At 39.6% G+C, this 16,138-nt stretch overlaps 1 protein-coding gene and 1 long non-coding RNA gene across 2 annotated transcripts in view; one reads left to right on the top strand and one right to left on the bottom strand.

The window, feature by feature from the left end:
- Nucleotides 1-15,680, bottom strand: part of LOC120516662 — a 74,552-nt gene extending 58,872 nt beyond the window's left edge. Inside the window, exons 1-2 of the long non-coding RNA XR_005630882.1 lie at nt 15,600-15,680; nt 15,376-15,486 (exon numbers count right to left, since the gene is read on the bottom strand). This is a non-coding gene — a long non-coding RNA (uncharacterized LOC120516662). The remainder of the gene's footprint in view (nt 1-15,375; nt 15,487-15,599) is intronic.
- LOC120516659 (protein LRATD2-like) lies at nt 8,042-14,123 on the top strand. The gene has a single exon (XM_039738505.1). It carries the CDS (start codon nt 8,532-8,534, stop codon nt 9,348-9,350), a length of 819 nt encoding a protein of 272 aa, XP_039594439.1. The 5' UTR covers nt 8,042-8,531; the 3' UTR covers nt 9,351-14,123.
- Nucleotides 15,681-16,138: the final 458 nt, after the last annotated feature.

Below are 16,138 nucleotides of genomic sequence, written 5' to 3'. Positions count from 1 at the left end.
GAACATCCCTATATGTTAGACTCAACTGTAACACATTTTTTAGGAAGTCAAAAATATCCACACATCAAAGAGGCAACTCTATAGAGATCTAAAGATGTGATTGTAGCACCACACAATAGAACAAAAAACAAGAAAGGTCTTCAAAGATATCTACCAAAAAACACAAACAAATGGCCAGAAAACTAACTGGCATGACTAAAAATAAGTCTCACCCCAGGGGAGCCCAGAAACCCAGCAAAAAAAAAAAACCAAAAAAACAGCAAAACTCATACAACCCTCCTCCCCAAAGTACATGCAGTGAAGGAAGTCACTTTCCCTGTCTAGTTTTAAAGTCTGTGAGCTTGTCCCTAAACCCTGGTTTAAATGTGACGCGTCTGCAATGGTTACAAGAGCAACACAGCAAAAATTAAGTCAGATGCAGTGACGTGCATCATGTTGGCCATCCTCTCACAAAAATATACTTGGCTTCACTTCACCACCTTTGGTTACTGGGCCTGACACTCCACCTTCACTGATTTTTCATCTTAAAGCCAGTAATAACAGGCATAATTCTTTGTCTATTAGCAGTTTCACTTCCTTGGCTGTGAAAATTGTTAGATATGCGACACTGACCAAACACTGTCACCTGTTGAGTAGGATAATATCAACACATTGAATAAAACACCACAAGTATAAATGCATCTTGGTTGCTGACAGCATGCGCAGGTTTTACGTGGTAAGTATAAATAAGGCGCTATCAGTGAGGTATGGGTGGCCCTACCTCTTAGGGATTCATTCACAAAATACAAAAAAACATGGAGGAACACTGTTAGATACATAGAAACTACATATTAAATACATAATTCACAAAGAACAAAAATAAATGATACATTAAATGCATCTACTAAATAATAAATGGAAAGAAATGACCATAACAAATGAACAATAGTGAAAATTGAATGAAAAAAAACAGAAAAAAAAATTAACTTGTGCTATCCAACTTCCATTCCCCAAATCCAAGGACTTGTGATTTAAAAATAAACCACAACACAAAGAGAATGAACACCCATTGAAAGGTGAAAGAGTGTTAAATGACTGCCATATCTCAAATGGCCTAGCAACTCCCACAGAGACCTGGGAAGCTACTCAAGTGTTTCCAAAGTTGTCATCCCAGCCCGAAACTAAAAATTAATTTTGCTTTTATCCTTTGTCTGACCTCTGTTTTGGAAGCCGTGTGCATGGTACTGGATGATACAGGGCACACATCCACAAAGTAACAACAGCAAAATGTACATTTCTGAAACACAGTGAGGAGGCATTCTTGTGTAACGTTAAAATGTTATGAATTCGCTCATCTTTTTTTTTTTTTTTTAAACAAATACTGTATATAGTGCCTCATTAGATTTTTTTCAGTTAAACACTATAGTACAACCCCAAAAAAGTAGGAACAGTATGGGTAATGCTGATAAAAACAATGATTGATTTGTAAATTTAGACTTTGTTTTCAAACAAAAACAGTATAAAGATGAGGTCCCTAATCAACTGCATTCCTTTTTGAAGATATATATTTATTCCAAAATTAATGCTTTTAACAATTTTCAAGTAGTACTAGGGTGTTGTACAGTGTTAGCCATTATGAATCTAGTGAGAAGTCAAGCAAAATGACACCTTTTATTGGCGAACTAAAAAGATTTTGAGGCTTGCATATTGTAATCTTTTTAGTTAGCCTAAAAAGAGGTCATTTTGCTTGACTTCTCAATTTTCAAAAAACTTGGTTGGTGTAGTTTAGAACTATCAAAGATGTGACAAGTTGAAATAAAGTCATGTGAAACAGGTTAAGCAATCATGTTATAATATATATGGAGCCTCCAAAAAAGGCCTAGTCCTTCAGGAGCAAGGATGGGTTGAGGCTCACCAATTTACCAATAGATGAGTCAGCAAATACAGCACTTTGAGAATAATCCCAAAGACAAATGGGTACAATTTTGGGAATCTCGCCCCCTACATTGCACAGTAGAATTAAAAGATTCAAGGAATCTGGTCAAATATCAGCTCATAAACCACTTCTAAATGTACATAAGCTCTGATCTGTCAGACATTACTATTTAACAAACCAGCATGTGTCTGTAATGGATACCATGACATGGACTCAGGAATACTACTGCATCAACAGATGCAAATTAAGGCTTTACTGTGCAAAGCAGAAGCCACTGTCCAGAAGTGCTGCCGACTTCTCTAGGTTGAGTCTCATCTGAGGTGAACAGTATTACAGTGAAACTGTGGGGTGTAGCCTGACAAGTCAACACTTCAAATAGGTTTTGGAAAAAACAGCCATTGTGTTCACCAGGTAAAACAGCAAAATGATACTGGTATCAGCGTCAGGTACAAAAGCCAATGTCAGTCATGGTATAGGAGTGTGGCAAGGTGCATCTGTGATGGCACCATTAATGCAAAAAGATGTGCAATTCTGATGCAACATCTTTTCTTGGTACGTCCTTGAATTTTCCATCAGTACTTTGCCAAACCCCATTCTGGTCAGATTACAATGGTATGACAGGTGTGGACGCGGCCCGGACACAGACAGGCGGACATGTTGTAAATCACCACCACACGTTTATTTACACAAATATATACAATGTTCACAAGTGCACACAAACCTCAAAGTCCTGGCCAATACACAATGCCTTCTCCTTCGGGCCGCCTCCTCTCTCTCTTCTCCTGCCTCGTCCTGCTTCCACCCAACTCCAGCTTCGAATGAAGGGAGACGGCTCCTTTTATATCATCCCGGATGAGCTCCAGGTGTGTCCCGGCATTCCTCCCTGGACACGCCCCAGTGTGGCGGAAATGCTGGCTGTTCTCCCGGAAGCTCTCCGGGTGTCCCTTTTCTTCTTCCCCCCAGCACTTCCTGGTGTGGCAGAAGTGTGGAGGTCCAGGGTCCCCAAGGCATTGGGGCGCCCCCTGGCGGTGACCACAGGTCCCTACAGGGTTGGGCTTCCAAGCCCTCTACCCGTGGCCCCCAAAGCAACCAGGAAGGCAGTCCCCACGTGATCCAGGGTGGGCATTGACCCTCTTCAGGTCCCTCAAGGCGTCTTCAGGTCACTCATTCATGCACAATGAATGAGTGGGGGGAAAATTCCTCTTGCTAAACGTAACAGTCAATATACTAAAGAGAATTTACAAATCAGTTTTTGATTTACACTTCCATGTCTGGCTGTTATGTTTCAACTAGGGTTTATTTCCTAGTTTTCTTTATATTTCTTTTTATTCTGCTTTTGAATTATTATTTGTAGCTTTGTTATTTTTGTTAAAAACATGATTATTTAGGATTTAGTATTTATATGTGGAGTATTTAAGTTGTCTGAACATATGCCTCATGCCCATTTTGTGGGTGGAATTCCAAGAGACAAAGCCACTGTGGGACCTGTTGTATAAAACATTTCCATTTCACTTTTAGTCCATTAAGCTTTTCAGTTACAATGCCTTTTGCTCAACTGCTCTAAGTAGGATGAATTAATTTTGGTAAGCAGACCCTCAAGGTTGCTCCTGACTTGGAATGAATTATTTTGTATCTCTCTATCCTAATACGGGATGATCTGATGTTCCCTATATGTATCTATGTATGTTAGATTAACATGTTATTCAAATGTTAAATATGCTTTTTTATATTCATACACAATAATGACTTTGTCTAACAAAGATTGTTAGCACATGCAAGATTACAATGCAAGAGTGACTTCTTGTATAATGCATTTTTGTAAAATAAATTTCTTATGCTTATATATATTGTTGGAGTCTGAAGAGCCTTATGTATGAGTGTTACAGTGCGAACAGGATTTTTCCCTTAGAGACCACCATAAGTCTTTATACTGAGGTTGTTCAGATGGTCTCAGCAGACTTTCACTGACTGTTGAGGAGTGCTTATCTGTGAGCATTGCATTTATTCAGGTTTCTCAACTTTTTTGCCTTTTCTTTGTTTCTTTAAATATTATTTTTGAAATACATTTTTTTTATTTATTATGATTATTCACTGGCCTTGTCCTTTAAGCTAAAGGTTTTATAGTTTCCGTCCCCATGGAGGATATTTTTGTAGATTTGGGAAACAAATGTGTTTTTGAACTGTTTTGAAGCTTGACTAGGCCTTGAAGCCTGCCTCGGTAAGGCTTTAGCTTTCCTGGCTGCCTGGGGTAAGGCACGTCTCTAAAAAGACTAGTGGAGGTTATGGTTTGGATTTGCTTCTTTTTTTGAAGCTTTACACCCTTTTCTCCATTTTGCGCCACTGATTCACAACATACACTCATATTTAAATAAGGGCATCTAGCGTAAATTAAGCTGCTGTTGTTAAACATAACATGTTACATTCCATTAACGTACAAGTCAAACGTGATGCCAAAATGAGACTAACAAACATCATGTCCCCATTTCCTGGGTCAATTCGTGATTCTGTTATTTTGAATGAAAGTAGCTTTGGCAGACGTGACAGTACTGTATGTGGTGGCTAGTTTGTTAGTGAGGTAACTGGCTGAACATCATATCAGCAATCATGTCATTACATATGCCAGGTGATAGTGGCTACCAGCTTAGACACTGACGGCTTACACTTTTCCTGGACCCCCAAAATACATAGTAGAGGTACTATAATGCTGCACATGACCTTGCACCCTCAGCTGCAGAGTACAGTCAAATGCTCTTGAATGCAGGTGGCAGAGTTGTGACGTGTCAGAAGGTAGGCTGCTCTACAAGCCAATTAATGTCTGCAGCATCCCGTATGAGGCCAATTAGCATTAAGGTGTGTTAATGAACACACACTTACAAGATGATTGTGATGTATAAAGATAAATTGCATAGAAACATGCATACGCCAGGTTTTTATAAATCAGATTTTTTTTTAGCTTACACATTTTTCTGTTTGGCATGTACATATTTTCACGATCAAATCCATACATTTATAAATGAAGCCCTAGGAGGAGACATAATGAACAAAATCATTAAATATAAAGACAGTGCTTGGCCAGACATCTGAATCCAAGTTTATTAAGTACGACCCAGCAACAGTGATCACTGTACCATCATGATCCAAAATTATAGTGCCTAAGAAAAGAATTCACCCCCTTGGAGGTTTTCACAATTTACTGTTGTACAACATTCAATCAAAGTGGATTTAATCTGGTCTTTTGACAATGATTAACAGAAAAAAAAAAACTCAAGTTGTTAGATAATACACATTTTATTTTGAAAGCTATTTCTGCCAAGGGGTGGATACAGTGCTTTTAAATTTACTCTGTAGGTGATTTTTTAAATAATTAAAAATAAAATTTCCTATATAAATTTTGCACTGCATATTTCCTGATATTTTCAAAACAATCTTCCCTTACTAAAGAAATAAATCTGTGCCAAAAGCATTTGCTTATTTTGCTTGTTGGGTGGTTTCCTATCCATTTTTCTTTGTTTTTCACAATGATTTTTCCTGACAGTATTCGGTCTTATAATGTTTATTTATAATAGTTTATGTTACCTGCATTGTTTCGTTTGAACAAAGTGAGTTTACATGCAAAAGATTTATTTTGAAAAACCCTCCTTCATCTTAAAAGGTAGTCTGCATATTTCTCTGGATTTGGCAGAATCTACCACAAGTGGTCTCGGGAAATAGGTGTGTCTTGTCTTAATCTAAGATTAAAGGATATCCTGTGCAAAAGTGGAAAACACTGCAGTATCGGTTAACTGAAGAACAATATTTGAGCTGCCCATCCAGGGTCAAATCTGTTTCTGCCCTGTGCCCTGGAGTAAACTACCTATGACCACAGAGTGGCAATAGTGAGTATACAAAATTAAACATGCAAATTCTAAAAATATGTGGATTCTTAGGTTAATTATCCATCCAATTTGTCCAGAATTACCAATTCAATATGAAGACTCTGCGAGCCCTGGAATCAAAGGATGTAAATATTCTATCACCATATGAGACAGCCCAGCACAGCACAGCCTAAAAAGGCAAACCACAACAAACAGATCCTTATCTGAAATCTGAAAATTATAAACCCAAGACAGAAGCAACAATTCAAAAACCAGAAAGACAATACTCATGAAATGTGCACTTCTCAAATAACCATAATTAACCACATTGAACCACTGAAGGAACCTCAGTGTTACTGAACCACTACTCAGCCTCCCAGTCAATAAGCGGAGCGCTGTCCTTCAATGGTGACTACATGTTGACCCACCACTTGGGGCTCCACCCACAAAACACAAGAGAGACAAGGGAACAAGCAGTACAGAGTAAATAATAATTAAACAGAGCTGTTGTTACAAAAATACATAAGTATAACAAGCATATGAAATATGATTTAAAAATACACAAAACACAGAAAGAGAAAATAATCCTAAGCCAGAGAACACACCCTAATATTTGATACTGACATTGATATGGCATGAAAACAGGACAAAAACCTACCTGTTTTTGGGTTGTTCCCTCTATTGAACATCAATTTATCATCCAAACCAACTTTTCCATAGCCAAGGTTATGGAGAAGCTTGAGCCTATCCCATCAAGCAAAGTTCAATACCTGGATTGGGCACTGACACACACACATATCATGTACAGTCTTGTGTTTTGTGGCTGGAGCCCTTAGGAGGTAGACTCACCCCGAGGTGACTGCTGCTCGGTCCACCCTCTGGCTATTTAACCATAGGAAAAAAAGCTCGGGTGTAGGAGAACATTCAGTTTAAGTAGGAGTTTTCTGAGTATTGCCATTTTCTTTGGATTTTCTGGTTTCTTGATTATATGTCTGCCCTGTCTTAAGGATTCTGCTTCTGGATTACTGTATGTATTAGGTCTTGTTTGCTTAAGGACTGCCATTTGGCAACTCTGTTTACCTTATTTTTGCTCTTTTGAGCTATTCCTTGTATTATTCTATTTTTGTTCATAAATCCTTTATTATTAATAATTCTTAATTTGCCCTTTGGTACCCAAGCCGAGGGTTTACAATTGCTCCTCCTCTTGTGGGGCTTTTGCTATATTCATGAGACAATTCTGTTTATTTTCTCAGCACACCTTGTTTGGTGTCTGCTAGGCTGGAGGCCAGCAGTTAGCAGTTTTGAGGCTAACTGGATTAAATGCGAGTCTCCTTGGGCATTGTGGTTCGGTTATTCCCTACCTTAATGATCCTTAGTGAGGCCTTGCACATGTTTTCCTATATTTTGGACACTTTTTCTATTGAATCACTGACATGGAATGTGCTCTTCACTGTAAAATGGGTCCAACCTAAACAATATGACAAATTCACTACCATCAGGCTAAATCATTTTCGCATGATTACAAGGTTCTGGTTTTGTGCCCCCTCCATTACAAACTTCTTTCTTGGTGAAACTTTTGAAAGGGCTTAAACTTGAGTTTTTAAGTTTTCTTAACAGAAATATGAATGCGAAATGTCATTAACTTTGACTCAGTCATTTTGGAGAGATGCATTTTTGCCATCCCCTTACAGAAATTTTTAATATCCCATGAGACATGCTACATTTGATTTAAAATAGGGTTGGCTGTTTTTGCATAATTGACACAGAAACAAATAGACAAATAAAGAGTCAAGATCCATTCTGAGGGTTGAAAGTCGTTATTGTGTAAAATAGGTAAAGATTCTTAAAAACATCACTGAAAATTTCAAGACAGAGAATTATGATTTTATTTGCACTGATGAGCATACGTGAACACTAAATAAACAAATAGGGCGAATTAGTATTTATCATTGGAAGAACAGCCTCATCCTGTTGTCACTTACATGTGAACGGTCTGTTGTGCGCATTTAGCTACTTAACCGGAATTTACGTGTCTTTCTAATGTAAAATGCACCTGTCAGTGTGAGACCACCCTGTTGGGCATTCTATACAATTAATGCAAGCTCCAGCTAGCCAGAGTCCTGTAATGGACAAAGCGGGGTTAAACGAATAGACGCGACATGTTCTTCCTGGAGTAACCCTTTAGTGACTCCGAGTTGAAGTTGCTCTCTTTTTCAATCGTGCGCTGCCCCTTTAAATAATGCACACATGCGTAAACCGATCTCTCTCTCTTTCTTGATCGCTCTCCGTGCACACTGGGCCGGGAGACTTGGTCACCTCACTTTCATCTCGTGTAGGAGTGTTTTTTCAGTTCGACTGATTTCATTGCGAAGGCATACTACACCGCCGAATGAAGTCTTCTCACTTTTTTTAACCAAGTGTTCAAGTGCGTTAAAGTTTGTATAACTTTGTCCGCTGGCGCTGCAGGTGTGTATACACCTGGTGCGGAAGGTAGTAGTCTGAGCAGAAGGCGATTGGCGTCACCGTCTGAGCCGCTTTGCCGACGACCGCATGCTTGTGTTTTATTTGCATTTGGCCATTAAGACAGGACGACTGCCATCCCAGATGGACTCATCAACGGAAGGATTAAATTAGTTTGTTCTTTTTTTTGGACGAGGCTCACTCGTATTACACGTTGCTGCTGTTCCGGGAGCACTCTCTTTCCCTGCCTCCCTCTCTCCGCCTTTAACAGGTGGAAACTGTCGGGATATACAAGAGCGGTTATGGGGAATCAGGTGGAGAAACTGACTCACCTAAGTTACGAAGAAGTTCCCACCGCCGACCCTAACGGTCTGGATACAGACGACGGTCCACGAATTGGCGTTTCTTATATTTTTTCGAATGACGATGACGACGACCTGGACGATCCTAACGCCAAAGGGAAAGGCGATCCCGAACAGGAAGAGGGACAGCAGTACGAGAAGTGCAATGAGCTGGAGTGCGCCGTCTTTTACAGGGGAGAGTGTGTCTACGAGAGAAGAGCAGGCGACGTGAGGATCTATTCGCCGGAAAATCTGCTCAACAAGTGCAAAGCGGGCGACCTGGTGGAGTTTGTGGCCAAAAGCCAGTACCCGCATTGGGCTGTGTACGTTGGAGACTTCCAGGTGGTTCATTTGCACCAGGCGGAGATCAAAAACGATTTCCTGACGGATGCCAGTCAGGGGAGAAGGGGGCGCATTGTGAACGACGTGTACAAATTTAAAGCGTTAAACCCCGAAGCTGTGGTCCAAAATGCCATGGAGCAGGTGGGCACCAAGGATAGGGACCTGAGCTGGAGGAACTCCGAGTGCTTCGCCGCCTGGTGCCGCTTCGGCAGACGGGAGTTTAAGGTCGGCGGTGAAATTCGGATTGGCAAACAGCCGTACATGTTCAGAATCCAGCTGTCGGAGAAAAAGAGCCACACGTTAGAATTTCAGAGTTTGGAAGACCTGATAATGGAAAAAAGGAGAAACGATCAGATCGGAAAGAGCGCGGTGCTTGTGGAGCTAGCCAGTCATCTGAACACGGAGGAGGAAGGGAGAGCTGACCACAACGACAACTGAAGGCGGCTCGGGGTGCGGTTGCACCCGTTCAGAATGACACTCCTTTATTGTTTTGCAAGTTTGCTCACTTCTCTGTCCCATGCGGTGCGTGGAGACGCACCCGAGAGATGCGCCTTATGTGTATCGCCCGTTGCTACGGATTCTTGTGAGCCACTTTCAGAACTTGGCTGCTGTCGTTACGAATACCTCGTCAAACGAGTGGCTGCCGATTTTAAATCAGATGGATCTGAAAAAAGATTAAATGAGCACCTTTGAAACTTCAACACCTCCAAAACGCAGTGTTACTGGTGCATGTGAGCGATCAGCTGGTGTGCCCTGCTGCTTTGTAACAAGGGCTAGACGGAATTACGGAGGTGCAAGAAATGGATGTGTATTTTAAATTCCAATGCACACATTTTAAGAGTGCATATTTACGGACTTTTGTTTGAAAGAAATGAACAATGCATTTTTTTCTTCTTCAACGAGTGAATAAAGTGTACATTTTTAGTCACTTTCTCTTGTTAAATACCATACTTGGCATCTTTAATTGCTGGTGTGTTTGTAAGACCTTGGCTAAATTACTAGTTTTCATACTTGGCTGAAAGGTATAGAATGGTTATAAGATTACAGTATGTGGGGCACAGTGGATGCTGCTTTTCAAATAATTAAATGTGGAAATATAATTTTGGAATAGTTAAATGTCCTTAAAGTCACACATGTATATGCAGCATAGCACTGGCCCCAGATGGACTGTTGTTACCTTCAGAGTTTGTGTTGAGCCGAAGCTCCCAGTAAAGACTAAGGGTCCACTTAACAGAAAGCTGATGGATACTGTGTAATAGGACTATCTGTCCAGTGTGGTATCCTGCCTTGAATCCAGTGCTGCATGGGTAGGCCTAGACCCCCCACGACCCTAAATTAAATTAAGCAGATATTCATTCTTAAAAGCAAAGTAAAGCTGTCAAGTAGTACTCTACAAATAGGTCATTGGGAAAACATTTTTGGTTTCCAAAAGAACCATCCACAAGTAGGTTCCAGAAGAATCTTTATATTTAGATCAGTAAATGAATAGATGATAACACATTTGGAAAATGTAAGTGGGTCCTTGGTTTTAAAAGGACTCTTGCGGCAAACAATGACACAGACTAAGTTTGGGTTTTCTTGATATGTCAGTATTCTGTAAGCTAGCTTGCTATAAATTAAACATGTCAGTTTTGTCCACATATTAGGAACCATTTCAATGCCCAAAGAACAAATTTTATACTCAAAAGAATCCTTCCAAGATTTTTTTTGTCAAGCGATGGTTCTACTAGGAACCTCACAACCCAATAAAGTGCCACTTTACAACAGTTATTTTAAGAGTGTGGAAAGGATTAACATACCTGTATGAATGAAAGGTTTAGAAAATGAGTGTATCAGCCTCCAGTATATTAATATATAAACTGTTTACTCTAGCAGGCGTGTTGAAATGGCAAATGGAGAAGATGTGTACGTCCAATGCAACATATTGGTGGTGGGGGAGGCAGGGGGTTTGAGAAAATGGATGGATGTAGGTGTTCTGGGCCCTTTTCTACTAATTACTAAAGAGAACAAGTTCAGAAAAATGAATGGCAAAAATATAAGACTCTGCCTCCAAATGACCGAACATCAAAGTACATGTGTTTAGAAAATGGAGTAATGTTAGGCTTTTACTTTAGGCCCTGTGTTGTGAAAAACAGGTTTACAAAATGGGTTATAATGGGCTTTGATGGTCTGTTTTCTGCCATTCACTGAAGAAGGCCAACATGGAAAATGGATGGTTAGGATACTAGAACGCTGCTGTGTGACCTTATATCAAAGCATGCAGGTTTATAAAATGGACTGATAGTAGGCCTTCACTATGCTGGTTTAGAAAATGGATGATGCAAAATAGACTCCAATTTGCTTTCAATGCATATTGGAAAATATAGATTTGGAAAATAAAACAGATACAATGTAAGACCCTCTTTCCCCATAAGCCTCTAAGGAAAAAAAGCAGATTTAAAAAATGGATATGACAGGCTCTGCCAGGACCTCTGCAAGCAGTTGTTGAAAAGGGCTAGCCAGGTATATAGATGGTGTAAATATAAGATTATTGTTTGTGCCAAACAGTGCAGGTTTATAAAACTGACTAATGTTAGGCTTTGCGTCTGCCAACACTTTATTGGGAAAAGCAGGCATACAAAATGGATGGATATAAAATAGGATTTGTCTTCCCTCTGCTCCACATTGGAAGAATTTAGTTCAAAAAGCGGATGACTAGAATATAATTTAAAAGTATGTTTCTCTGTAACCTTCTAGGTAGATTTAGAAAATGGATGTTATAGGATCCGACTGTCTGTCTAACCTTGTACTGAAAAAGGGTAGAATCATTGAGTGGTGTTGTTAGATTGCCCCTTGCGTGTGCATGAGAGAGAGAGTGCGTTCTCCCTGTGATGGACTGGCACCCTGTCCAGGGATTGTTCCTGCCTTGCACCTGATGCTTACTGGGATAGGATCTGACCTCCCCATGACCCTACCCTGGATAAACAGATTAAGAAAATGGATGGATGCAAGACTACTGTATTTATGTGGCTGTATGTCTACAAAAGCATTTTTTAGAAAATGGGCTTATAGACTAGGTTCTGGTTACCACTGACCCTTTAGTAAATATGACAAATTAAAAACAAATATTTGTGTGTTTCTGCATGGTGGTATATCTGAAAAAGTAAGTCTGGAAAATGGATATACATAATAGGCTTTGGCTCCTCTTTAATAATGGACATGGCTAGAATAGAAGGCTGTTTCTTGGGAAATCTCTATCAAAGAATTTGGTTTTATGAAATGAACCAATACCAGGCTTTCACTACCCCAAACTTATTTGGGAAGGGCAGGTATAGAAAATGGATGGATATGAAAACAGGCTCTCTCCTGTCATTTCCATATTGGAAAAAGGTCAATTCAGAAGACGTATGACTAGAATATAATGAAAGACCCCATTTGTTCATAACCTTGTACTGAAGCAAATAGTAAGTGGATATAATAGGATGTGGCTCCCTTCAACTTCTTACAGAAGAAGGTGGGTTCAGAAAATCTGTGGCTTAATTATGGGACTACCACCAGTATTTTAAATTACATATGTTTTACTGAGATGTGGGGGGAATAAAATAGATAAAATGGGAAGCATATACCAACTTCACACAAAAAGTTTGCAGGCTGAATTGAAACCGAAGGCTGGAGTTGTGATAGAACAACAAAAGCACTTCTGTGCTACTCTTTATTATATGTGTGAGGCCCTTGCACCCTGTCCAGGATTGGTTTTTGCCTTTAGGGTCATTGTTGCAGGAATACAATTTGCTCCCCCAAACCTGAAATGAGTGAATTAGGTTTGGGAATGTTAATTATATTTAGTTTATATTGTTCCTGTTACCTGCAATTATATATTGGAGAAAATGGGCTTAGAAAGTGAATAAGAATGTCTTTCCAAATCCTTTAGTCCTTTGTCTGAAACCCCTTTAATCAACTTATACGGTTGTGGGGGCTGGAGCCTACCCTAGACACATCAGACGTCAAGATTAGAATGGACACAGGATGGGGTGCCAATCTACTTCATGTTTTACAATGCTCCATCACCCCATGATCCTGTATTGAATACAGCAGGGTTGGAAGCCGGAAGGATTTTAAACAGTTTGTTCCATGCAGTAGCTAACAAGACTGTGCTTGCTTAGAGTGTGTTTGGTTTATTTTTGCAGTACCTTAACATTTTATATAATGTTTCCCTGCCGTTGTCTAGACTTTGTCAATTTCATAGATTATGAAACTTATTTTAGAGGCTGATCTATAAATATTCTGGCCATGTCATATACTTTAAACATTCTTTCATGCCAATCATTTTATAATTATTTGCATAATTACTGAAAAATGCTTCAGAAAATTAGAATGAAGTAGGAGTGGTGGTGTAGAACCCATTATCATATTTAAAAGAATATGTTCATCTTTTAAGTGTTTTACAGTTTGGAATGCTGCAGTAGTAGTCAGCATTCTTGCCTCAATGCTAAAAGGGAGTTGGGTTCAATTACCAGTCTTGACACTGATTCTGGTTTCCTTCTTGAATAGGCCCATTGCCCACTCTAAATTTGTTCCAGTTTGTGCGGGTGTGTGCCCAGAGTTATATTGGTTTCTGTGTTGTGCTCTCAGTTGCATGGATAGGCTCCAGCTCCTGCAGAAGCAGCTTTGGAAGGCACACATTTTTTTCTGTTGTGTCTTCATTTTTCAAGTATTGCTTAAAAGAATTCATTCTGCATTACAGTGGCACAGCATTTAGTGTGGCTGTTGCACCTTTGTGTCCTGGGTGTGAGGATGACACATTGTGCAAGTTAGGTTAATTGGCAATGCCAATTTGATTCTTTTGTCAGCATGAAGTATGTGTGTGTGTGTAGGAGAGTGAGCCCCATCCAGGAATGGTTCCTACCATGTACCCAGTGCTACTATAGGACCAACCCCCTACAATCCTTTTAAGAATGTTATGTTGTAAGAAAACATTCATCTAATAATGGGTGGTGTTGGTATGGTTACTGCCGTTTCCTTATAACTCAAAATATCAGGAGTCAAAATTTTGTATAGAGTGTACTGGTTCTCTATGACCAAAGTCAACAAGCCCCCAGGTACTCTGGTTTTCCTCTCACATTCCAAACACGTGCATGCTAGGATAATTGAAGACTCTAAATTATGTAGGTTTTACTCCATTTGGGCAAAGTTTAAAAATCCCATATAATAAAGTCAAATAATATGAAGTAATCATGGTGTCATACGACCTTTCTTTGTTCATCTTCAGTTTTGCAAATAAAATCTGAGTATTGCTTTGCCTAGCTGTCTATGAATCACAGAACATTCAATGATCCAACAATTAATGTTTACACAAGTTAAAACATTAAACAGTATGGAAACTGAAAACAGATGGAAGTGTATTCCTGCCACATACAAAAAAAAATCAGTTTTGCAAATATCACATAGATATTGCATACTTGTGTCGGTATCCTAGAGCATTCACATGCTCCAGTCATCTAGTGACAGCTAGTAAGGGAGACATTAAGCACATGCATAGCATGCAATCAAGTGACAAGAACTGAACAGACATTCTAAGCATATACTGTACATTTAATCTTACATGTGCGAAGGGTTAAATTTAATCTGCCCAGTTTGGGGTCACAAGAAGCCAGCAACTATCCCAGTAGCACTGGGTGTAAGGCAAGAATCAACCATGGTGGATGGTACGCTGGTCCTTTGCAGGGCTCAATCACACATCCAATCACAAGAGTGGACTGTTTGTAATCCAGTAGCAAAACAAATTAAGTACAAGTATTATAGATACTGTTAAAAACAGTGTGATCTGGTGGTGCAGCAGCTAGTGTTAGTGTGGAAAAAGGGGATGATGTGATTTACTTTACAGCACATTGACTAAATGTTATTTTAGCATCAGATACACTCATACATTTCCAGCATTCAGTTTTAAAACTTAAATTATCCACTGCTAAGCAGGCTCACGGATACTAATCAAGACACAAATACCCTGGCACAATAAAGCAGGCATGGCAGCTCGGCACCACCACTCTGCCGATGAAAAAACATCTGTACTAAAGTTGTTAAGCTTTTTCCCCCGATTAAAACTTGTATACCTATAACGTTTGTTTAGTTCTTGTCACTTGATTCATCCTTTCTCTCATTAGCTGTCACTAGTTCACGGGAGCAGGCGCGTGCACGATGAAACCTGCAGCAGCATGCAATCCCTCTGCTAAATAAACTATTGCAAAATAACACAATAATCATTGCAAAATGGTGCTTTTTTTGAGAGGTGACAATACGTTTCTGTAAAGATTATACCCGCCATCCAAACAAAAAATGCCCTAATTTTACAAAAGTAGTACTATTAAAAATAATAATTCCTTTTTTAAATATTAGAGTGGCGAGAATAAGCTCCAGTAGCAAAACTTTGTGAGTTACAAGTTTAAAAGCAAATGTCCAAAATAATCTCATCCATTTTCAAACCTACCGAATCCATTTCAGGATTGTTGATGGTCGGTCTGAGAAGAATCGGCTCGCCAGTCCAGTTGCTCACTCGTGTATCGGAGACACGGGTGTTGGTTTAACGATCGGGAATGTTCTAAATATACAAAAAAGGCATTATACATTTCTGTTACAGGCTTCCTTCAAATTACGAACCGCATATTTAAGAAAGCTGAAGTGTACAAATAAGGCAGTTTAACACATTTTTACCTCTTATGAATCACACTGCTTTGCCGAATTTTCGCAGTTACAAAAACCGAGACCAGGACGCTTTTCAAACGCGCGCTCGGCCATTGCTAGCCACGTGATCATCTTCGCGGTCTTTTCATGCACGCCTTGCGGCAGCAAACCGTAACAGGATGTGGGCGGGGCTACGCATTGGCGCCGTGCGGCGGTCGTTCAATCGATACGTCGTGTGTGTTAGTGTTACTACCGCGTCTTTTTGCATTTCCAAGAATATCAAGGCTTCAAGAAGATCATACAAAAGTCGGAAAAGCCCAAGAAAAATCATTCGTTTGAATGTAAAAATCTGAATGATAAAACGGAGGTAAATAGTCATATTAAAGAAAGAAGGGAAAGCGTGATATTAGGGTTGGCTTTGATGACTGATGTTATATTACTTCTGTCAATATTAATCTATTTTCTTGTTCTCTGAGCAAAATTGGGGGGCATCTTTGAAGCCAGAGACCGCTTAAAATGTTTTCCTTTTATATTAATGGTGATTATGTGTTTGCATTACAGAAATGTGC

This window comes from Polypterus senegalus, chromosome 16 (genome assembly GCF_016835505.1).
Source record: "Polypterus senegalus isolate Bchr_013 chromosome 16, ASM1683550v1, whole genome shotgun sequence".
NCBI lineage: Eukaryota > Metazoa > Chordata > Cladistia > Polypteriformes > Polypteridae > Polypterus > Polypterus senegalus.
Note: the sequence above shows the minus strand (reverse complement) of the source record. Positions and strands in the feature narration are given on the sequence as shown.

Excerpts from the sequence above, each read along its gene's own strand:
- LOC120516659 (XM_039738505.1), top strand. The coding sequence starts at position 8,532 with ATGGGGAATCAGGTGGAGAAACTGACTCACCTAAGTTACGAAGAAGTT.